The sequence below is a fragment of the Hippoglossus hippoglossus genome, chromosome 23 (genome assembly GCF_009819705.1).
Source record: "Hippoglossus hippoglossus isolate fHipHip1 chromosome 23, fHipHip1.pri, whole genome shotgun sequence".
Classification (NCBI taxonomy): domain Eukaryota; kingdom Metazoa; phylum Chordata; class Actinopteri; order Pleuronectiformes; family Pleuronectidae; genus Hippoglossus; species Hippoglossus hippoglossus.
This window is the reverse complement of record NC_047173.1, coordinates 12,002,817-12,028,083: the sequence shown is the minus strand read 5'-3', so window position 1 is coordinate 12,028,083 and position 25,267 is coordinate 12,002,817. Positions and strand designations below refer to the sequence as shown.

Genomic DNA, 25,267 nt, shown 5'->3' with positions numbered 1-25,267 from the left:
GAGAAACAAAGTGGTGTAGAAAGATCGGTTGACCAGAGGAAGCGATATTCATACAGCGTGTCCTCGCTGATAGGGACCTGGTTGTGCAAGTCGTCCTAATGAGACATCTTTGCGAGCGCATTTTCCCGCTCGCCTCGGCTGAAGCGACGCATGATCTCGGAGCGCACTATAGGCATTTCCCACCGCAGTCATATGTTTATTTTGAAAAATGTTTAGGAAATTACTGCTAATCTCTCTCTGCGGCTTATGATTTATTCTTTCCACTCCCCGTCGTCCTTTTTTTCCATTTTGCATTGTTTCTTGTGCAAACGTCTTAATCACCTCACAGCATTGCGCTATCTGAAAACATGATAAGATGCAGAGTCTGCAACTTAGTTCTTCTCTTGTTGGAAAAGCAGACACACTCCCAGGGTGCCAGTTGCTAGACACTCTTGGACTGAACCTGCAATTATTTGTCAAGCTATCTTGTCTCATGGTGTGTGCGTCTCTCTCCCCCAGTAATTTAAGTTCTATGTTGGGATAAACACACACAGCCACAGCTTTCTTTTTTATTCTCAAATGTGACAACACTTTGGGCCTAACTATTGTTGTTTTGTTTTCCTCTCTGAGACCATGTGTTCTTCCTCCACCTAAATGAACAGAGTGCGTCAGTTTGGATGTGTTTTTAATAAATGCAAATGTTGCCCAGAGAGCAACGTCCCCCTTTAGGGAGAGTTGTTGGTATATGCCTCGTCACTAATGCTCACCCAGACAGCATAAACAACATATTAGCATGCCCAAGGGCTAATGACACTTGACATTTACTGTAGTTCACAAGATGCTCCGGAGCATATGGCAGACACTGAGTCAACGGAAGAGTAAAATCCCCCCCGCCCCCAGTTTAAAAAGTCTCAGCAAAACTCCTGACTCAGTGAGTGTCTGCAAAGATTTCCCTTTTTTTGTTTGTCTGCAGAGGCAAATTTCTGAGATAATTCTTCATTTTGCCAATTCATGCAGTCTTTTTATTTCTACGAGTGCATTTTCTGTCTCCATTAAAGAGTCCAATGACCAAATAGCTTCCAGATTGTCGTGTGTTCCTCTGAAAAAAGCCCTCTGTGTGGGGTTTCACCATCTTGCTCAGTTCTGCGGCCCCAAAGTGTTTAAATGGATTGGGGCCGAGGTTAAGTGGTTTCTACTGAATAAACAGTCAGCAGGGACACAAGGCGAAAATTCCAGTTTATTGTCCGTCATATTTAGATGGAGAAAAGACGCATGAGCCACAAAACTGGAAGGAAAATGTCATGGAAAGTTGATGAGTTCAGCGTGCAGATTAAATCTTTTTAAGGGCTTATGGTGAAATAGTGAGTCATCTCTGAACGTTTCACTGCATTTCCTATCATGTTATCAACGTTCTTGAAATTATCTTGAAATTTAGTGTATATTAAACGAATTGTTCAACATTTTGGGATATGGTCTTTCTATAGAGAGTTACGTAAGATTGCTACCACAATCGCATATGTGTCTGTTAAATATACAGCTAGCGACTGGTTAGCTTAGCTCAGCACAAAGACGAGAAACAGGAGGGAACAAATAGGCCTGACCCAGGTTAACCATAGTATTCTTTGTCTTTGTAGTATAACCGTTGAGGTGACATTTGCATTCTCCTGTTAGATTTTTGAGTGCGTCCTGGTTTCCACAGTATCTTAACAAGCAAGAGATAAAGAAGGTGGGAAGATACACAGACTGATGGGCAGACGAAGATGGACAGAGTGAGGGAGACATGGTCAGTGTCATGTTAGGGACATCTGCTCGGGGTTCGGCCAAACGCAAAGCACTGCAGGTTGCCAATCAAGACACCACCAACACCACAGTGAACTGGCACAAAAATTCGGTCTCGCCTCTACCTCGGCACCACACGGTTAGAAGGTCCACCTGTTTATCGGCGCTAGCTCAGCTGAGGCCTGTGTTACCGTTGGACATTCCAGAAAAACATTGACATGGTTCCAGTTTGACGAGGACAGAAGACGGGTGCGGGGTCCGTGTGTGACATCCAGACCCAGCTGACTGCATCACCTCTCCAATGGATGCTTTATATGTACTTATACCCTTTAAATACCACATGTATTACAGTACTGTAGCATATTTACTAATCAGGTGAGTCAAAGAAATGATAGTTTAAACCATAGACTTTATAAAAAGATGGACGCCACGACTGTTCCCTAAAGCCAAGCATCTTGATGGCCACCTGGTGACTGGTTACAGTATAGGTTATAAACCCTGCCTCCTCCGTGTTAGTGGATGGGATATGGACCATTCATGGAACGTCAAATCAACTTTTCTCAAAGATGGTTTCTGTCATTTTATGTGATGTTTGTCCCAGTGTTCATTTTTGCAGTAAGTTTGGTTTTGATTAACTATTTGATTATATGAAGAGGATGTGAAACGTCATGATTGCCAACTGAGACTGACTCACGATTGGTCGAGAGTATGTATCAGCGTGACCTCGGCTCCATCGCTACAGCCTATTCTCTGGCTTCAAATCTGCAAGATGGCAGCGTTCATATCCAGGATATTCTGGCTTCATTTCTGGAGAAAGTGGAGATCGGTCGTCCATCTTTATAAATAGTCGATGGTTTGAAGAGACTGGTTGGATGTTGAGTGGAATAACAGATGTCAAAAACACTCACTGGTACAGTACATTTTGTGGTGATCTATTGTATAAGACGTTTTGCGCATCTTGACTGATTGTTCCTCTTTATGCTTTTGTCTGAAACCAACTCAGGCAAATGATGATTGCACAAGTCAACTTGGATCTAAATCATCTTTTCCCCTCCACGTCATCTCTTCCTCTTTCTTTCTCCCCTCTACGTTGATCTGACTCAGAAGTTCTGAACCAACGTTTCTTTTTTGAAAATTGCACACAGGCGTAAACACGTTGAACTTTTCCCTTGTTTACAAATCTGTAGAGGTGAAAATGCACCTCCCCGTGCACTTAGGGATGTTTTGTTAATAATAAATCCCATTATATGAAGAAAGGATATAACACCTGGGTTTGACCTCCGCTGGGTTTGTTTTCAGTTTATCATCTACCACCACTTATCTTTTCTTTAACCTAGGGTCCATCATGGTCATAAACCAAAAGAAACCCTTTTTTAACAGGGGAAAGAAAATGTAGAAGCCTCGGAGAGAATTGCATGTGAGGGATCCCTCTCCCAGGATGGACAGAAGTGCAGTAGATGTTGTGTGTCGCATGAGAAAAGACGGTGCCTAACATAAATGGAGAGCTGTATCAATGTTTAGTGTTTATACGAAAAAAAAAAAAAAAAGACAATTTTTATTATAGAGGTGTTGCCAATAATGTTAGTATATGCGAGAAGGCCTGTTTTATATCTAAGCAATCTAGGTGTAATCATAATCCACGATCAGCTGCAACCACGATCGTGATCAACCAACACGATCTACCATCAAAATCACAATCCACCATCATGATTACAATCAATCATCACGGTTAACTAATTATAAATGTGAAATTATAAAACTGAGATCACTTTTGTATTCTCCTGTGCATAAACCTCTCTTGAAAGCAGCATGCCAGGTGATCACAGGGGATTTTCCTGCTGACTCTGGGCTGTTTTGCACGTTATGAATGCGCAGTTGATTCTCTATAAAAGCAGAAATCTGGGGGGGGGGGGGGGGGGGAATTCACTGACTCTTGGCTCCAGTGACAGTGAGACCGACTCCTTTCTCACCAGGACTTCAGACTTGCACAGGCAGTGAATCCGAGGAAGAAGAAGAAGAAGTAGAAGTAGCACTACGTCATGGAAAGAATGACGTCAAGTATTATTAGGGAAGAGCCTCTGTGGAGTTCAGACAGCAAGAGACGATGCGGCAGTGGAGAGGGGGGGCTTCTTGTTCCTCTTCTTGCAGGCTGCATCTTATGCTATGGTTTGGGGATATGGGAGAGAGGTTGGGGTGGGTGGGTGGGTGGGGGGGGGGCCTTGTTGAACAATCCTGTTATTATAGAGCGTGCACGGGAGCGAGGAGGTACAAAAAAAAAAAAGAGAGAAAAAGAGGGAGTACGGATCATGACGTAACCGTTTCCATAGGCGACTGATATGCCGGCTGGTCCAATGGGAATCCACACCAGCGGCTCCGTGCCCATCCTCCTTTTGACGCGCATCACATGTCCCCGGCGGTGTGGTGACAGGAGGGAGGCGAGCGGGGCGAGATGATGCGCCCCCCTCGTACTTCCGGGTTCGCCCGCCCCCCCCAAAAAAATATCCATATCCTACATTAACTTATCTATTTGCATTTTAATTTCTATGCATCTACCATCATATGTTTTTAATGGTGGTGGTATGAGACACGTATATGTAAAGTATTGGGAGAAAAAAGTGGGTGTTGTCCGTCTGCATTTGCTCTTTGATGAAACCACCCATCCCTCTGAATGGCACCGTTAGCACCGTTAGCATTAGCTGCGGCCAAGTGTAAACAGTTGCACGAGCGCGTGTGTGTGTGTGTGTGTGTGTGTGTGTGTGTGTTTTCCTCTCCTCTCGCTGCTTTCCGGTCACGTGGTCGGAGGTTTCCCTGGGCAACAGGGAGGAGGAGGGGGGGAACCATCTTGCGCGGCAGAGGTCGTGGTTTGTGTGACAGCGCAGTGGGCGGGACCTCACCTCCGAGCAGGGGAGAGAGTTCAGTCCGTGGTGAGACTGAGGGTGAGTGAACGAGAGGACGGGACCCGGGGAGCGCTCCACAGATCCGAGTAAGTATTTTTTCTAATTCCTTCCCTCTCTCTTCCATGGCTGTGTTTCCCACCCGCCACCCCTGTGATAACGCGATGAAACGCCGCAAGATGAAGTGCAGCCGCCGGGGCCCCGTTGCATTTACCACCGCTCCCCCCCCCCCCCCTCCTCCTCCTCCTCCTCCACCACGCCGCGGTTGAGTCCTCGTTTTTTTTCTGTGCAGTGGCTCGGCGAGGGCCAGCGGTGGGTAGCAGCCTCGGGTAGTTAGCATTCAACCAAGCTAACGTCGCTAAGCTAACGTTACATCCCGGATCCCGGCGCTGACATTGGGCGTCTCGTTCTCTCTCTCTCTCCCCGCACGCACCGACACTATCCAGGGCAGGATGCCGCCAGATTCACCCCCCCCCCCCTCCCCGTCCGCTCCGTGTTTGCTCGCCGAGACTCCAGCGGCACCCTGGGCTAAGTTCTGTGGGGTTTTTTGGGGGGTTTTTGTGTGAATTTTCCACTTGCCCCAATCTGTTGGAAGTAGCGTTTGTCTATTTCCAGTCTTTACCATCAGCGTAAGCTAACGCTCGGGGGGGTTGGGGGTGGGGGGCTACGTTGGCTAACGTTGTGCGTTAGCCTGGATGTATTTTAAACGTCGCCCCCCTCACCGTCTCCGGGGGTATTCGGACGGCGAGTCTCTGAATTCACGCCGAAATGTGGAGCTACGAGAAAGTTGCCCGTGTTTCATTGTAACGTACGAACCCCAGTTTACACCGGGCGGCGTTTTCCCGACTTGTCATCCAGCACATTTCACGCTATAGACCGGGAGGTAATGGCAGTTCGCCGGCGACGGTGTGGGTAAAAAAAAACATGCACCGGCCCCGGAGCGGTGCGTTCGGGTGCTGCAGTCCGCGCAGTGCGGCTCCTCACGCGGTCCGCTCCCGGGTGCTCGGAGGGGGTGAACCGGTCTGTCTCCACACAGTCATTTAGGACTCATCCAGTCGGTTATAATCGGCGAATTCTTTATACTGTGTCACCCCCGAGTTTCACTTTTAGCTGTAGCATCCACCTAAACCACAACCCTCACCTCAACCAGGGAGGGCACCTGTCTCCTAATCTCTAACCTCAAACCACTCACAGAAGCTTAAATCTCATAGTAACACTTTAATCTGTGCTATTTAAAACACACCACACTCGCTTTCCTTTCCTGCACACGGGGCAATGATTTGAAGTTTTCCCCCAAAAAAACCCTGACACTTGAAATCTCCATTTACACTCTCGCACACATGTGATATAACCGTGTGCTTAGCTTTCTAGGTCATGCAAACTGCACATATTCACCGTGCACGCTTGTTTTTCTGCCGGGAAATGTGATGTGCACTCGCTAACATCACCTGCGAGTTCCCAGGCTGCAGCCTCCCAGCACCTTTTTGGTGTGTACTTGAAGGGATCACTCCTTATCCAATTAAACAGCACCGGGCTGGCTGCGGCTCCAGCACTGTCTCCCTCTCTCTTTGTGCATTACAACTCGTGATCCTCCAGCAAGCAGCACTGTAGATTTAACCAGAACATATTTGCTTTCAAGTGAAAACACTGATTCAGCTACGCGAGGTGTGCAAGTCCTGTCTGTATTACATAAGAAAATGACAGCTAAGCTAACAGCCATTGCGTTATTGCTGGAGCTCAGTATAGTTTTCAGTGGATTTTCTTGCCTCTACTACATTGGAAATGATCACTCATTGCTAAACCCAGAGAATATTTTATTAGAGCTTTCCAGCTCAGCATATAGGAGATTCAGAGTTTGTTTAATGATTCACTGAAACCGTCAAGTAACGCAATCTGTTGCTCTGTCTGAGCCCTTTGAACTCGGGACTGTTGCTGTCACTCAAGAATGACAAAAATATCTTCTTATTCCTCGCCGTACCGTGCTTTTTCACAACGGCCTGGGCTATTGACGGCACTGCTCGGCCTGGCCAGAGGATATGAGTCAGGGGTTGTTATACTCGTTTTTTGTTTATCTCAGAGGCCAGATCACTTGACCTCCTTGGCCGTGCGGTTCTGCCGGATAGTGTTGGTCCTTTCCTTTCATTTGTAGACCAACACGCAAGGATTTGCTCCTATATGCAGGCACGCTGGCGATTCGTGTGATTTCTATCGACGTAACATGATTGCTTGCTCTTTAAAATGAGTGCTGTTTATGGCCGTGGAGCGATTGTCACTGTGAAGTAAAGCAGTACACCGAGCACACATTTCTTCCAGGCAGTTATCGCCTGTCATGTCTGTACCCAGCTCATCACGCACGAGTCCCCCTTACAGCTGCTTGATATGTCCACTCATTTCATTGTCATGCTCTGCACTCAAGTCAATTACACACACAGGCTTAAAAATATATTTCGTAACAGCAGCTAATGCTTACCCTCAGTTCAGTCTCTGTTTTTCGGTTACATTTTTTAGCATAAACCATTGTTTAAAGAGTAAGCCACTGTAGGTCATTAAGGTGACTTTGAGCTTCATGGAAACTGGCATGGAAAGCTAAATATACTCTAGTTTTACTCTGTTAAGTACAATGTATTTATGGTATTATTTACTCACGATGGAGTTTTGCTTATCTTTCTTTTTCTGTGTGGATTGCAAGGCCAAGGTTATTCCAGAGGTTTTAGGTTTCATTAAGTTTCTCATTCGTTCAAATGTGACCCAACAAAGCAAAGAGTAAAAAAATGAATTACCCTGGTGTGACTGAAATGAATCTGCCATTTAAAGAAACATTGGGTTAATGTTATATTAGCAGGGAGACCCTGTGGATTATAATGTGGAGAAACTGGCAAAACGAATTTGATAAACTGATCCTGCACACTAAAACAACTCTGAGGCTCATGCTGCAAAATATCATGAATTAGTCATCAAGACAGTGCTCCAAGACGTCTGCCGGACATTTATTTTGGTTTTGGCATTTCTGAAAATAAAATTCAGCTTTTTTAGAAGTTTGCGTGTATCTGAAAATATATATGTTCTAATAAAACTAAGGAACAACATCATATAAAATCCAGCCCTACTGCTTGTTGTTGGTTCTGGTGAACAGTATCTCTTTTGGCATTGGTCCTACACTGGTGTCATCTTCTCCACACATGTTATCGTAGATGGTTTCTGATAAATTTCGAAACCTTCCACTATCAGCCAATTGGAGACAGACCAGTGGCCACCATGTCATACAGCTTTAGCCAAATAACTGAACAATAACCAGTTCTCCTTGAATATATTTCCTGTAAATCCATCATGTGAGTTACTTTGTAGATCTTGATGACATTAACTTGAGGGACATTTAATATGGAAAAACACATTTCTTGTCATCTTCTGAACACATTTTCATCATCAATAGATTAATTGATCTACAGATGGGGCTGGGCAACATGTTGATGTGTAATACCTCCTCACTGTGCTGGAACAATGCATAAGCAACTTATCGATATATATATATATTTAACTTAAATGGTTGTGCTTTTGATAAAAATGATATTGTGACAATTATTGTTTTCTGTTGCTGTGTCTAGTGATGTTGCCATTGAAGCAGGCTCCGTCACAGTGAAGCCAGATCCAATGACAGTTAATACACTGATGGTTGGCTTGAACTCCTCCTGGATAAAGGCAGCCTACGTGAATGTAAATGTTAATTAGTCGTAAAATACTACCCTGATATTGACTATGACATAGCCATTAGAAGGAAAAATAAAACGTTAGCCTTGCAAGTTTTGGCTGACTTACAAAGGATGGATGGATGTTTGCTGTGTAGCATCCAAGCAGTAGCTCCCAGACTACATTTACTTCCACCCACTTGCCTGTCTTAGTCAATAATAGCATTCTGTGCATATGCTTTTCTATCACTAATTACATTCCCCTTTACAGACTGGGTAAAATGAGTTTAGTGCACAACACTGGTGCGTCCCAAAACTGTAAGGACAACAAGGTCAGACTGTGGCAGTGAAAGGAATCAGACGTAACAAAGGCCGCAGAGAGCTTCTCATCTTCAAAGTGGCCTGATGAAAGATGCTTCGTTTTAGAATATTTTCCATCCTATGCACAAGAAGGACTCGGCTCAAGGCAAAATAACGATAAAAAAAAAATCCTTCCTGTTTTTTTAAAATCTCTGAATGAAAAAAAGAATATGTTTTCACAGTCTCTACTTAGACATGCAGTTGTATTATTGATACAGATAAATGATGTAGCAGATTGAGGACTATGATGGTCGGGTGGGATTCTGATAGAAAGAGATTAATTTCACAGTTTGAGGATGACTATACAGTCCTGAATACTAAGACTAGGACACATCTAAGTAAGAGTGTCTATAATACATTTGGTCTTCAAAGAAAATGTCTTTTTTTATTAATGATAGGAAAAGGTGACAGAATGGATTATATCCTAAGAAGAATATAACCTTTTAGGACACAGCAAAGCTTGTTGAGCAAATTAGAAGTAAATGATTACACCATATGACCTCTTAACATTTGCACAGACATCTTCACAATGATTAGAAGTTGTAATGATGTGAAGAAACACTGGATCGTTTTTCTGCTGTATGATGAAATGGCTGTGGCTATGTTTTATTGTAAGTAACGTTTTTTGTAAAGGTCACATTTATTCGGAACCTTTACCTGAGCATGTAGGGATTTTTTATGTACAGGCCCTTTTCCTTGGCGAATATAATTACAAGTACTCTGCAGCAACCTGCTGTTCATTCTTGAGCTATTTAAATGCCTCTGTACTGCAAAGGTTCGGGAATGTTTGTGGATCAAATGCTCGAATTTCTATCTGCTCTTTTTGCGAGGAGCCAATTTCCTGCCCCACTTTCAGGCTAGTCTGCACTTCATGTTGTGACTTCTGCAGCATTCCAGACAACTCGATTGTCGAGATTCTAAGACCTTCTACTAGAAAAAAATGGAATGATACTCAGTCTAGTTCCTACAAGGGAATTTGTGGCAAATCCATCATGGAGAGGCAGTTGTCACGAAAACATCAATGTCAGCACAGATCACGGCCTAGACGGTAAACTATCAATGTTAAGTATATTTGCCTCCTTCTGTATATTTTAATCAGTTGTGGATGAGGTGTGATGTATTTAGCTAGAGAATAGAAATTGACATTTACATTTTTTTGTTAATTTCTACAAATATTTGACCTGAATATAAAGGCAACATAGCATTATATTTACTGTTTTTATTACGAAAATCATATGAGATGTTACATTTTTTGTTGAAGGATATTGAACAGCTCAGTTCTTTAAACAAATTTAGTACATTACTGTTTTCATTAGCATAAAACTTGCTGTGTCACATGAAACAAGACAATTTATATTTAAATGGCCTTAATAAAATAGATAAATTATAGAACTATCCTGGAAATATATTTTCAAGAATACATATTGACTACTTGTCCGTTAAACATCTCACTCCTATTAAAGAGAGAAACGATTATGGTTTATTTTCATGTTAGAGACCATCTCGCGTCCCTACCACATGAAGTAAGAAGAGATGAAGAGAAGTGTGTTGACGCCGACACCTCTGACTGTGCGTTCTTTTGAATTGGCAGCCTGACAGCAGTTGAGGTTCCAGTCTGCGTGGTGAAGAGACGCCCTCGGCTAGCGAGCCATGCAGCACAAGGAGGGCTGGGTGTCTCTGCCTTGTACCCTCCACATTTACATGGCCTGACCCAGTTCAGCAATGGCTAGCAGTGGGGGGAGGGGCAGTCTGGGGGAAGCTAAAAATACCACCCCTCGCATTAGGCAGCTCCATTGCAGAGGGATCCCTAGAATTGCTATCCTCGACTTGCATCGAGTTGTTGGCACGTAGAGGTGCACAAACTGCCAGAGGGTTTCCTTAGCGTGGAAACAAAGACTTGAGTATATTTCTGAGATGACCACCACTGTTGTCCTGTCGACTTATGTCCACTCGCCTCAGCCCTTCTGGGGTAGAGGAGTTAGTGTGCGTCTAATGTGTGATAGCAGCCTTAAATAGCTCGGGTAGAGAAGAGACTTATGATCTTTTGTCTCCGGTCCTTGGGCGAGACCAGCACATATTCATGCTGAGCGATGGGTTTCGCTGCGGCTGCCTACAAAGGGTTAACCTCCGCCTCTGTCATTCAACCATACGATGCCAGCTGTTGGCTTGGAGATCCAATCACAATTATTTTCCACTGTTGTGACATGTGACCTGCTCCGCAACCCGAAACTGTCGCAGCACAGCAAATGTTGGCACCTCCTTCAGCTTGGCGTTGTTGCTGCTCGTGGGGTTAGGGAGTGTGAACGTGGGTGAGGGCTCATGGAGGAAGACACAAAGACGGGGAAATGGAGAAGTCAGAGAATTGCTTTCATTATCATAGGCTGCCGCACATGTGCGCTGCTCATGTGGTACCAGAGGCAAGAGTCAAGTCCCACGGGGTTCATTCACACATTTAAAAAGTCATATGCTTTGCAAGGTGCAACATGACATTCACTTGAAGGAGTCTGTGGATGAGCTGTGCTTCAAGAAACATAGTCTCTGGGTGATACCAAGATAATGCATGAGTGAAGAAACGTGGTTTGGGATTCAACTCCAGTTAATTGTCTCATTTCTCACATGTCCAATGATTGACACACTGCGCGAGGTGTAACTTGCCCAGAAGTCCATGGAACGAACTCTGCTGTGAAGAGATGAATCACAAGCAAATCGTTTCCTGTGCTCTTCTTAGTAATATTCCTTTTTATGTTTTCTATGGAAATCATACCTGGGGTGTTAATATTTATAATAATAATTTATGGTATTAGGCCAAACTTAATTTGTAACCCACCTTTCACACAGGCACTTCAAAGTGCTTCACAATTGACTGATGTGCTGAAAATCAAACTGCTGAAAATTAAATGACATAAAATAGATTTTTGAAGATGAATGAATAAAACCATAAATAAAAAATGATAAAAGAAAAATGTCAGTAAAAGGTGAAACCATATACTTATTCAGAAGTCAGAAATAAGTTTCAAGCCCACGGAATAATGGATTTCTTAATGACGCTTCAACATGCAGACCCTTGAAGACCTTAAATCTGTGGGTTTAGGGTCAGTGTGTGTACAAAGCTGTATTTCCTCCCTCCAAAAAAGGGTTTTTCTACGAACTCTCCCACCTCAGCAATACACCCGGCCCTGCAATTATGCTGTGTAATAAATAATAAATTCTGTCCCGTTTTCCACAGCAGATGGCTCCAAATAGAATCTCAACATGTGACAGAATAGTTTCCAAGAATCTCAGTGGAATAAGCTGCGAGCGTTGGTTTGTGCAGTGAGCAATGATAAAGGCTACATTTTCTCCCCTTCGGCATCTGCGTCCACGTTTAAAGTTGCAGGGTTTATTGGGGTTGGTTTAGATTTTGTTCGTGTTTTTGAAGTTTGGTGCAAAGATATGTTCTGATCTTCGTGTTATAGCCAGACAGGAGGGATAACTGCAGCATTTTTCCAGACATGGAAGAACATCCCTGTCTGGTCCAGGTTCACCTCAATGCAGATTATATGCTGACATAGCTCAAAGTACAGTATAGTGTCTCACAAATTGTTTCAGACTAGTAATCAAGCCCATCTTGTTAAATCTTTCAAATAAATCCAATCTGACGTGAATGAATCAGCCTCATTGTGTTAGGCTGATTAAAGCTTGAATGGACAGCAACCTCATTAGAATGGACTCCCCCATGTAGAGCACCATGGAGCTCCCTGATGCCACAGATAGTCTTAATTAGATTAAACAGAAGGCTTTTCCTAAGGTAATCAGTCAGTTGGTGCCTGTTCACGACGTGACCCCCCCCCCCCCAGTATTACTGCCTCTGATTAAAGTTCCTCCTCTCCGACCTACTGTACGTATATGTGTTTGATATTGGCAGGGTGCTCATGTAACATTACGTAATGCTGTCATGGCTATAATGCTGTCCTCAACATCTGGTCAAACTAGAAAAGGAAAACTAGAGACTTACGATACCAGCATCGGAAATGCCAGGCCGATTATCGGTGATACTTGAATCTATGTACCAATTGGATACCACATCTTTGTCTAACCAGATAAAACTGCAATTATCTTTTTCTGGGAATCACGCCTTCGTCTTCGCTTCAAAATATCAGTTGTGCTGTACTTTGACTGGCATGTAGTGTTTTTAGAGCTTGCAGACAGTACACTTTTAACCTTTATTTACAGTTAATGTTGTGTACTCCTAGTTTTATTTATTTGGGTTCTTTTTTCAAATATGACTGTCAAAATAGATGATGTAATAATGTTTACAAAGGGTTCAACCTGAGCAAGGTCATACAACAATAATAGCAATCAAGCAATCATCACTTCCACCCAGGTTTAGTAACATACAGCTGTTAAAATGTGTTTTATTCCAGCACTGGTATCGGATTGGTACTCGCTGTAGACAGAATTTAATCTTGTGCTCTACTGGGCTTGCCACTGTTTAAGGTCCATGAGTAGGTTACCAGCCACAGGCCAGCAAACACATTTTGGCAAGTGATTAAGCTTGTGTGTTATGTGCATTGAGTAGTTTTAACCCGCATCCTTCAGCCGGTCAGACAGCAGCGAATGACACAACCAAACATTGTGAAATGCAGGAAACGGGGGAGGAAACTGTGACTCAGCTTTAAGAAGAGCTGGTTTTAATGATAAACATTGTAGAGGAAGAAAATACAGATTTTTAAATTCCCAAAAGCCGTAAATGCCCTGGGAGCAGCTCGGAGCGAAGTGATTATTGAATACTAATGCTCCATTCTGCTCACACTCTCCACCCAGGAAGCAGAGTGCACAGAACCAGACAAAACTCTTGTCTGGATGACAAAATAATAATTATTTTAACACAACTCAAGTGCAGCTAATCATAATCTCTTCGCAATGGCCTTAGGCAGTTTAGCCAATTATTTAGCCACTTGGCCCAGCAGACAGAAGTTTTCCTGCTCATTTTGCCCAAACATTATTCATCCGATGTCTGTGTGATTTCAGAAAATGTTCGAGAAACCTCAACCCTGCTGTACGTGAAATAACACTTCGTCACTAAAGATAACCTTTTTGTACGTTTGCTTCTCTCTTTCAGATCTCATGCATGGTGATCTCCGGCTCTGTGGGTGATCCTCAGTCACCATGAAAGAGTAGGAACTCGGCTCTCCAAGGGAAATGGCCTGTTTTGTAATATCCCTGCCCTGCTACCTGGCGTATGACTCCAGCTGCCTGTGAAGGGCCCATCAGCTGTTTATGGAAACTACTACTTGGTTCACACTCTTGAGGATTTAAGCTTTTCCAGGACAACTTCTTTTTTTTTTTTTTTTTTGCCCCCGGCTGTCAAGCCAAAGCAGCAACGCTTTGCAATAGTGTGGGGAGGCGCTGAGACAATGGCAAACAACTCGTACAGTGGGGTGAAGAACTCCATTGTGGAGGCCAACCACGATGGAGACTTTGGCTGCACACTCAAAGATCTGCGCTCCCTTATGGAACTGAGAGGCACAGAGGCGATAAGCAAAGTCGCTGAAACGTATGGGGATACTCACGGACTCTGCAACCGATTAAAATCTTCACCTATAGATGGTAGAGTACCGTTTCCACCACACTCAACACAATGGCTGTTGTTTAACTGCATCAAATACAGGATGTGTTTACAGAAGTGCTGGTAGCCAGTGCTTGTGGGAAATGCGAATGTGGTGCACACATAGCTTAGGAGGCATGTCATTGGCTGTGTCGTCCACATTGTGGATACCTTGACATCACTTCCTTGGATAACTCATAAGCCAGACAGGTGGCCAGGCAGGCTGGTTCTGACCTGGACCAGTCCTGCTCTATTTCAAGGCCTGTGGATATGTCCCCCGCACCCTCTCATCTCTCCCTTTCACCTCTGTCTCTGTGTGTGTGTGTGTGTGTGCGTGTGTGTGTGCCTCTGTGTGCAGGCTTCAGACAGACCAGCTGTCTGCCTGGACATAGTAGCAGGTTGTTGCTGTGGTGCTGCCCGGGTCGATGTCCCACATGTGGCGAACAACCAAACCAGTCACCACGAAGAAAGGACCATGCTAATAGTTCTGGAGCAATTTCCAGTTAGGTTAAAGCTCCACTGGGGCAGTTGTGGTTGCCAGGAGCTCTCTGGCGTTTTGTTTTTTTGCTACTCGTTTCTCGCTCTGTCTCAGTTTGTCTCTCTATAGACGGTCTGCCTAATCGCCAGTGTGACCTTGACTGAACTCTTACGGGAGGGGATTTTCAGTTTGATCCCAGATTAAAACGGCACCGCATATTCACTGCAGCAGCAACAGTCCCCTGTTTGCATTGTCTCAAAGCAAGCGAATATATTTCCCTAACCGAAAAGAATGCTAGAAATGCAATAAAACGGCATGTAACAACTCTCATTCAAGAATCGGTACAGTGCCTTTTAATTCTTGACCTTTCATGTATTGACTCTGTGGACTGTGTTCACCACGCGTAGTCTCTTTAGCTGTTTTCATTTGGAGTTTAGGCTCCAGAATAGGCCTTTGTGTGACCTGTGAAGAAAGTGCTGAGTTGGAATTTGTCTTGTCAGAGCGGGGGAGTTGTCTAAACATGCGTGTGGCAGTTGGCAAGTTGGCGACTGTCAAACTACTTCAGTATTACATCGTCAGTCATTTCAGATGATCAAATCTGACTTTCAGACAGAGAGATGTGAGTGGGAATCATTGGTTTCTAAATTTGTAGTAGAAACAAATATTCAGATAAATTGTCTTAATACCCTGCAAAGCAAAGGCAGCTTTTAGAAAAAATAGAAACATTCAAATGGTTTGACTATAGGCCCCTGTTTGTTCCCCTCTGCAGCAGGTGCTGGCACAGTTGGTCGGCAGCCACCGCGTTTTGACACTGGCAATCAGCTCATTCGTCACTGGCCTGTGAAATTAAGCCATCATTTAAGATTACAGGAGCTTGACAATTGGAAAGGGATTTCTGATTAGTTGCTTGGTCATTTCTGGAACCTCTTAGGACAATCCTTTGCTAATCCTCCACGTTTCCAAGCTTTTTTTTTTTCTTCTTTAATTTTTTCCACCCCAAAAGTTTAACTGGACTTTCGTGTTGCAGCTGTGCATGAATGTACCACTCTACTTTTTGCTAGTTTTCAAATTCGAAGACTTAGAGGCCTGGCCTGTTTGGATTAAGTTAGATTTAATACAGCACTGCCACATAAGGCTGGATATCTCCTAAGGTTTCTCAATTCATTGGGCTGTGATTAAGATTGATTTTGGTAATTAACATACCAACGCTGAGCTTGAAAAGACTTAATTATGCTCATTGTGCAATGTGCCTTCGAAACTGTGACAATGAGCACGAGCAAAAGCTTATTCAGACGTTACATTTGTCTGTTTGACTGTGTAATGAAATAACGAGTGAAACCTGAAGGGCATTCGTCACTGATGGAACAGATCAAGACTAATACTTGAGATTTTTAACAAACTATGTTGATTTTTACTCGTGTCGCTTTAGTTTTGTTAGTACACTGTAGTTGTCAAACAAACCCCGATTCCATAGTGGTGAGGAATCCTGTGTGTGTTTGAATGAGAGCTCACCGATACCTGAGGCCCTGGCTGTCGCCCAGTTGGTCTTATTTGTACAATTTCATTTCCTCTAAATAACTTTAACCCATCATGAGAAACATTTCAGATTGTCAAAGTAGACATGTAGTTTTCTTTGAGGCGCTTAAGGAAGTCTTCAGCCTTTACTAGGCAGGGAGAGTCCATTGAAAAGTGCATTATGGGAAGTGAAGGACTCTTGTTTGAGCGTTGCAGATCTAGCAGTCAAGTCAGGGGAAGTGCTGCTGCTCTACTTATTTTTCATGGTCTTGCTTGAAGAGTCGGGACATCTGTGCCTCTTCTGCATCAGTTGTGATCATTCTTGTTTTTGAATCTGTCTCCCACGGGTCCTCCTGCGGTGTGTAATAATAGCATTAAATCGGCGGAGTGCTGTTATACCCAAATTTTCATTCTTTTACGACATTTTCTTAGCATTGAATATCACAGCTCAGGGTCATGGTATTGTCGGACAAAGTGTCCCCAGATGTTGCATTTTAGTTGTCGAGTTGCTTTCTTTTGGGCACCCAAATCAGTTTTTTATTTAAAAGCTGTATAAGGTCTGGACAACTCGAGCATGAGTAGAAGCCCTGGAGGATTGTGGGCATGTGTCACTTCCGTCCGTAACATTAGAAAAGATAAAATCGCACTGTAGCATCAATATTTTCAGCTCGTCCTCGTCCTACTCACGCAGCAGCATTTCTTTACTCCCCATGGGATCCTCCGCTTCCCCTGCATAATTAGACTTATCAAATGGGCACAGCCACTTTGCGTCAATACTATCGACATTGTCCCCCCCCCCCATTTATTCCCTCTCACAATTATTCCCTGTTGATTGCTATTTTAGTGGAGTCAAATATTTGGGATCCAGCCTATCGATCCAATTGACTGCGGGCTGAGAGGCTTCCGCAATTGGACTGCAATTCAGAAGCTGACAGGCTCTCTGTATCTGTCACTGCTGACTCCACACCCCCTCATTCAACAGGAAGGTTCAGACTGTTAAATGATAGTTTACTCTCTGTGACTCAGAGGGGGCTGGCGCAGCTTGTCTTCGTGTCTGAATTCAATGTGATGTGCTGAGATGGGCCTCAGATTGCAGAATGCATATGGCCAGATTCTGCTGTTCGGTGTTAGGTGTGAAAACTATTGTTTTTTTGTGTTTCCTTATGTGTAGTCATAAAAGGTTGGCACGTTTGTCCTCAGCTGTGGAAATTGTGCCTATTGTCCTTATTATTGACCTTAATATGTGAAGGAGATAACATTTGAAAACCTGAAATTGAAATAACTTGTGCTACTTCAAGTAACTGATGACCTAATTCATTAATCATCTAGCCTCATTCTCCAGTCTCATGTAGAACATGGTCTCCCTTTCTCAGAATTCCTGAGATACAAAAAACTTAAATTCTTTATGCTGTGATGAAAGTGCATGAAAACATCTATCTGATGTGCTCTTTTTAGAAGTGGAATGATCAGCTATAATAATGAGGATATGGAACTGCTGTTCCATTCGTTAAGCAAAGCCCTGCTCATTAGTGCGGAATCTGCTTATGTGCAACAACCCCCAAAAAGCCCTGATCGCTGGAAAATAGTGAAAAACAGAAGCCTTGTTGGTATTTGCAAAATTTGAAAACAATAGAAGTTGAAAAAAACAACTGCAGTTTAGCATTGTCCTATTCACCACGTCATTCTTTAGCATTTGAGTCATTTTATAAAAGCTTTTTTTGTTGTCATTGTTCCCCTTGATAAAGGAACTGTTTTCTACAAATACTCTTGGTACCATTTGTTTAAATCTGAAAAATCAAGTATTTGCCTGATAAAAAAATACTTTAACTTTCCCATCGTTCATTCTAGGATAATTGGACCGTCAGCTTAGATTTCGATGAATATAATATATTAACATACCCAGATTTGGTTTGAACATTTTATTCATGTGTCACAAAGGACACTGGGAGCATTCATCCAAAAAGAATGACTTTACACTTGCTTGAACAAATTGTCAAGTTAAACGTCTCAGGATCTGCTCAGTTATTTAGCAAATTAATCTACGTAAAAAAATATTTTTACGCAAACTGAAAAGCAGAAGATAAATGCCCTGACATCTGATTTTGTATATAAGCTTCACCAATAAAGACCAAATGCTACACACCGTCAGTCAGACAGGAGAAGGCAAAGCAGAGCAGACTCCACACGGTCTTGTCATTCTTGCAGTAACTCGTGGGTCCAGTTCTTGGGTCCAGATCCTCAGTGTCTCATGAAGTTTACAGACGGAATAAATAAGATTGGCATTCTGTTAACCGTCTGAGATATTTTTCAAACAGCTTGTCCATCCAGGGATTTGTCTCATTGTCTTGGACAGCGTGTTACCACTTCTCTTTCTCTGCACAGTTAACGTGAAGGCAGGTAAAGGCTGTCACTCTGTTTCATCTGATTGTGTCAGGCTCAAAGCGAAGACTTACCCTGAGCCCCTCTCGAGTGGCTCAAATGACAATACTGAGAGGGGTCAGCCGGGGACAGGCATCCAAATTAAATGGTTAATGATTAGCTGTTTGACTTGAGACACACTCTGGGCGCTAAAATGATGCGAGGGGGCCAAGGCCGACCTATTTTCTGTTGTTTGCGCATCCGACGGAGGGACGACGTGTTGATCGCCCTGTGTCACTTGTATTTATTGCTCTAATGCAAAGGGAAAAGGTGGTGTAAAATTGAAAGGGGAGGGGGAGTATTAGCCGTCAGCATGTTTTCATTAGAGGGCGTAGAGAATCAAAGCAGACGGTGAGAGACAGCCAGGGAGCAGCAACAGGCAGCTATGCAGGATAAACCCCGTATCCTTTTTAATGTGCTGTGCTGGTGAGTCATCCATGTTCTTCTCACCTCCCTTTTAGAAGAGTATGTGTTAGTGTTAGGTTGTAATGTCAATTAACCTTGTAACTAGTGGCACAGGATTATTTTCTTCTGCAGTGACGTAGACTAAACGTCGTTTAAAGGGATAAACGGGTAGACATATTAAAGATAAAGCCAAGAGGTCGTGTTTTAATTAAGTTACATCTACACCCTGATAGTTCACAACATGCTCCTAGCATCTAAAGCGTCCGCTTCTCAATTTTAGGAATAAATTGAAGGAATTAATTCCGGAGCAAAGTGCAGCCCTGTTGTCAAAGCCTGTTTTGACTGCAGATGCATTGCCCTTTTTTTTATTAAACTTAAGTATCTCAAATTATTTAGAGCTCATGGGATAATGAGCGGATTACAGTTGTCACTTATTTGTGAGAATTGACTTAAGGGGATTTCCATCATATGAATAAATAAAATAAGTAAATACTTGAGTCAAGAATCAGTTTCAGATTCGTTAGTTATGTGATAACCTTTACAGTTTCATAACAACCCATCTAAAAATACAAAAACCTGAGACAGACATTTTTTCTGTAAGTCAAAGGTAAAATAGTGATATCAGAACGTACCTATAGATTGAAGTTCAGGGGGTTTGTAAACAGACGGACCGAGTTGAATAAAAAAATCTTTTGAATTGTATTAGTTATTGGTTCTCAAATGAATAGCAGCTGCTGTTATGTAATGTCTGGTTGTCTTTTTTGATATTCTGTATGATGGCTGATTCTGGCAATATTCACTGACTCGTTATTTTAGTGCTCTTTAGAGATTGCACGACGTTGTAGTGAAAAGGAAGAAACATAATCAGGACACTGAGCTGTGGAAGCGTGGAACTAATCACCTCAAGGCGGTGGGAAAGTCTATACTTACGGTCTCTGCCTGTAGTTTGGGAAGATAATGTTGCTTTTCGAGAGTTATTCTCTACTCGGCTACTTCAATTTTGGGAAAATGTAAGTAATTCTAGGACCCTGATAGTCCTTCATATCTGTCGTACTTGATATAGGCCTTAGATTTTATTCATCATGTTCTTAAAAAGGCTTCAATTTCACCACTTATAATTTAATTGTTTACAGGCAGTGTTTGACAAAGCGGTATCTTTTTCACTTTGCCTTGACATACAAACTAATCAAAATGCATTTATTTAGAATTTCGGCAGCATTTCAGCCCATTCGAGATGGTGAATTGTCTCATTCCCCCATGAACAATGTGCTGTACTCCTCCCTGTGCTGTTGCCACTGTACAAATGTGGAGTCATAATTCTTATTAAACCTCTAGGCTGCGTGTGTGTGTGTGTGTGTGTGTGTGTGTGTGTGTGTGTGTGTGTGTGTGTGTGTGTGTGTGTGTGTGTGTGTGTGTGTGTGTGTGTGTGTGTGTGTGTGTGTGTGTGTGTGTGTGTGTGTGTGTGTGTGTGTTCGTCCTTGTGTCTGTCCCTACGCTGGCCGTCCTGATCTCGTTCCCTATTAAGTCGCCGCTATTCCCAGTGCTGCTTCCCTTCCGCCGTCAGTGGCTTTATTCTTTAATAGCCTCAGTCCCTTGCACCCTCACCGCCGACCCCCACCCTCCCACCCCCATCTGTCTGTCAGTAGCAGTTTCACACAGTCACTCTTCCCTGGCCCCTAATTCTGCTCCACCTCCTCTGAGCCGCACACACGCGCACTCGCACAGCTCCATCCAGTCTGCACAGCCACCCACGCACAGTCAGTCAGCATGAATAGAGCTGAAAAACTGTCATGCATCATCAAATGTGCGAAGGCCCTTTTGAATATATGACTGTGCCTTGAATGTGGAGGCATTTGAATGGGCGGCTGCAGAATGCGCTCTGTGCACATGGATGAATGGGTCTCTGGCCAACCAGACATGCGATGTGTAAAAGAGATGACTCTATAACAGGACGACGGTGGTATGCGAGCGTACAGCTGATTCAACCTCTCTAGTCTTTCGGTCATTGTGTAAAAAAAAAAAAAAAAGCAGTTGATGGGATTAGATTTTACCTCTGTTCTCACATTCTGTGGCGGTGGCGTACCTGAAAGAGGTGAAAATGTTCGACCTGCCCACAGAATGTGTGTCATTGCCGTGCGGCGCTGTCGCCTCCACAGCTTCCTGTCAAAAACGCTGATTCCTTTCAGGGGAACATGTTTTTTTTTTTTTCTTTTCCCAGAGGCCCGGTGACGAACTCGCCGACAAACGCTTTTGTTTGACTCTCTCCTCTTGGGAGCGAATTGTCCGCAGTACTGCATCCATCTGTGTTCAAATCATCCAGCACACGATTAAGTCTTTCCTTCTCTGATGTGAACATTTGTAATCTAATATAAAATTCCACGATAGATTTAAGTTTAACATCTCATTACGTACATATATTTAATCTAGATAAATCCAAATTGAAATACTATTAAATATCTATAAAATGTCTTGGAAAGAGAGCTATTTGCTTCTTCTCCAAGGCTTTCTCGAAATTACTGGCTATTTTATGTTTTGTACGTAAACAGCAAGTTTAGTTTCTGTGCATCATCCATATATTTACTAAACCGATATCTTTTCATCACACAATTTACATTAAAATGAAACAAATGCTGAAATTGTTTTCTCCTCTGTTTCCCTCCCCAGGTCTAAGCGGACAGCTTGCAGACATCGAGAAGCGGAAAACAGTGTTTGGGCAAAATTTTATACCACCCAAAAAGCCCAAAACTTTCTTACAGTTAGTGTGGGAGGCGCTACAGGATGTCACACTGATTATCCTAGAAGTGGCAGCCATAGTTTCACTAGGCCTTTCTTTTTATAAACCTCCAGATGCCAAAAGAGATAGTAAGTACTTCACATTTTTCATTTCTATTTCCTGTACTTTGTAGTAATTGATGCTGCTAATGGATATCAGTCTTTTTATTTTGTTATAGTTTGTGCTTTTAAATGTGCCTGAATGATGGGATGGTGTGATAATGGTTTGATATTAAGACTTGCCCCTGTCCCCCTGCAGACTGTGGAAGGGCTGCTGGAGGCATGGAGGATGAGAATGAGGCGGAAGCGGGCTGGATCGAGGGTGCGGCGATCCTTCTTTCAGTTGTCTGCGTTGTGCTGGTGACGGCGTTCAACGACTGGAGTAAAGAGAAGCAGTTCAGGGGCCTCCAGAGCCGCATCGAGCAAGAACAGAAATTTACAGTCGTCCGTGGAGGACAAGTTATCCAAATTCCCGTGGCTGAGATCGTAGTCGGCGACATTGCACAAATAAAATATGGTAAGAGGAGCAGTCTCTTTTTAATTGGCTTATGTAGTTAAATATAAATCTGACTTGATGGATAATAGATAAGTCTGTCAACTCGAAATGCTTAAGATGAATATCATGCAAGATTCATTCACAGATAAATGCTCTCATTTCAAATGTTCTAGTTTTCTTTGCTGCTGTTGCTCCTAATTAAATGTGTTTTTTCCATGCGTGTGTTTCAGGCGATCTCTTGCCTGCCGACGGCGTCTTAATCCAAGGCAACGATTTGAAGATTGATGAGAGCTCGCTCACAGGGGAGTCGGACCACGTCAAGAAAACACAACAAAAGGATCCAATGCTTTTATCAGGTAACAAGAATCCTCCATTTCATTCAATTTTTTAAAAAGATGTCCTCGCTGGTTGTGACCAGAAGACACTGAAGGTTGTGCATTTTGAAAGATGTTATTGAAACCATAGCTTTAGCTAAATGATCTTCAGTGCAGCTCAGGGTGTGCGTGAGTGTGTGTGTGTTGCTCCACCACTGCTTTTGAATCCCCTCAGCACAGGCCCGTATCCTTTCTGCTGTCACTCTCACTAATGAAAGAAGAGCATCCTGCTAATTAACAAAAGCATGAGCGAACTTTTAAATTTCAGCCTCTCACTGTTGTCACTCTCCCCTTACTCTTGACTTCAGCTTCTTTTCTTCTTCTTTTTTTGTATAAATCAAACTAATTTTCCTGTGTTGTCAGCTTAATAGCGAGTCATAGGTATTAATCGCCGGAGAAACCATCTGAGACTTCTTTTTATTCAGCCCGACTGACAATTGGCTTTTGATTAAAGGCTGCTGATTAAAGGGTTGAAGTGAATTTGCATCAGTGTCTCTTTTCTTGCAAGTGCACCATTCCTTTTGTAGTTATTGCCTGCATTTGAGAACCTACATTTATTATTCCCTCTCGCGTGTGGCTGAAAATGCCACTTGAAAGCTCGGCTAAACCACCTTGTCAGAAGGCAAACGAGTGCAGCTCGACATTAAGTCTGAACCAAATTGAAAAATCCAGAGCGACAAATAAGTTAGGAAGGTATGTTTGCTCCAGTATAAACAGAAACAAGGGCATATGTCGCCCTGGAAACAGAGGAAACATCGCATGCATGATTTAGTCAGATTCTGTACATAGCCTCTCCCTCCCTTTTCCTTATTGACTCACATTTTATTTTCCTCCTCCGTCTCAAGGCACCCATGTAATGGAAGGCTCAGGGAAAATGGTGGTCACTGCTGTGGGTGTCAACTCTCAAACTGGAATTATCTTCACTTTACTCGGGAGCAGCGAGGATGACGAGGAGGGTGAGGAGGAGAAGAAAAAGGAAAAGGAGGAGAAGAAGAAACAGAGGAAAAGTTAGTGTCTCTTACTACTTATTTCTTATACTGCTTTCCATTTTGACTTTATATATTTAAAAGAGAAATGTACTAAGACTGTGAAAAAAAGCATAGTAGTTACTCCTTAAGTATATACTGAAGAAAGTATGAAAGTACTCACTCCATGGTGTATTTTTTTCTCTGCAGTCAAAAAGCAGGATGCAGCTGCGGAAAGTCGTAAGAAAGGTAAGTTGCTTACACACACACACACACACACACACACACACACACACACACACACACACACACACAGCTTAGCGCCTACCTTTACATCTAAGCCTTTAGCTTAATCAGCGGCTCCCTCCCCATTGAACGGCGCCAGATGTACGTTACAGCCTCAATCTGTTAATAATTGGCTGCAGTGGTTTTATGCAAGTAATGAGGAGATGCATATTTCTGCATGACCCCGTGTCGGCGTGTATTCTTGGTACGGGATGTTCCTGCTCCATCCATTGTACTGTCCGACCCTCCCTTCTGTCTCTCCCTCCTCTTCTCTCGTCCTTCCCTGGCACATTGCGCTTTGAGCAGCAGGTGCTACTGAATCCAGTTATAGCGATTAGTGATGAGGAGATTAAAGCCATGCAACAATTCTGGGGCCAGAACATCTGCTTTCCCACCCATCTCTCCCTCTCTCACCGACTCTCCCCCCCCTGCCCCGGCCCCCACAGTTTGATTCCTATTGGTGTCCCAATCCGAACTGTTCACAGTCAAACTACGAGACTTGCACCGGCTGCGATATCAGACTGACAACAATGATAATGAGGCTGTTTAGTGGTAACTCAACCAGCTAGCCAGGCCTGCAGTCCTCCTGGGACGCCATGATCACTAGTGCTCGGGTCTGTGACCACAACCCTGGCGCTAGTCCCTGGTGCACAGATTCCCTCTGCCTGCCAGGAATCAACAGTAATCCTTTAGACTGAGATTACACAGGCCATGTAAGTGCAGAACATGCCACAGTCCACAGCAGCTGCAGTAGTGCGGTGTTAATGCCCCTCCTCTCCCTGCCGCATACGTCCAGACACCGTGCCACGCCGCTGTCCATACCATAGTAAACACAGCTCTTAGCACAAATTAGACCTGAAAAGCAACAAGGCAGAAATTACACAGGGCTCCTGCATAATGATTTAGCAGTTTGCAGTTAGGAAAAGTTAACTGGGGGATGAGAGATATGTCAGTTTTTCCTGCAGCCTCTGTGCCTCGCAGAACTGATAATTTTATCATGATGAGTGACACGACAGGGACTGGCCCCCGCTGGCTGCTTCTCCTCCCTCCTTTTGCCATTAGAGGCTTTGCGTCTCCAAGGTTACCTGGTTAGATGTGGGTTTGGGATTCCTGTCAGTCCTGCAGGGAGAGGAGAGGGGGGGCATGGAGGGTTGCTGAGGAAGAAGATTTATTGGAATTTAACTGGCAACGACTGCCGTGGTCGCTGTCGAAGAAGTAGATGAATCCTCAGACAGATCCCGGTGCTACCAGCTAGTTAACCTGTTCTTTAAATCTCT

At 43.5% G+C, this 25,267-nt stretch overlaps 1 protein-coding gene across 4 annotated transcripts in view; it reads left to right on the top strand.

Annotated features, from left to right (window-relative positions):
* Window positions 1–4,567: 4,567 nt before the first annotated feature.
* The window catches only part of atp2b1a (ATPase plasma membrane Ca2+ transporting 1a), a 34,082-nt gene continuing 13,382 nt past the window's right edge, over window positions 4,568–25,267 (top strand). For 3 of the 4 annotated variants that reach the window (XM_034578022.1, XM_034578025.1, XM_034578026.1), the window contains exons 1-7: window positions 4,568–4,741; window positions 13,797–14,284; window positions 21,763–21,960; window positions 22,130–22,387; window positions 22,597–22,722; window positions 23,586–23,747; window positions 23,916–23,954. In XM_034578022.1, coding sequence (XP_034433913.1) covers window positions 14,092–14,284; window positions 21,763–21,960; window positions 22,130–22,387; window positions 22,597–22,722; window positions 23,586–23,747; window positions 23,916–23,954 — 976 coding nt within the window. In that variant the 5' untranslated portion in view covers window positions 4,568–4,741; window positions 13,797–14,091. The remainder of the gene's footprint in view (window positions 4,742–13,796; window positions 14,285–21,762; window positions 21,961–22,129; window positions 22,388–22,596; window positions 22,723–23,585; window positions 23,748–23,915; window positions 23,955–25,267) is intronic. The other variant, XM_034578024.1, reaches the window with a different exon arrangement.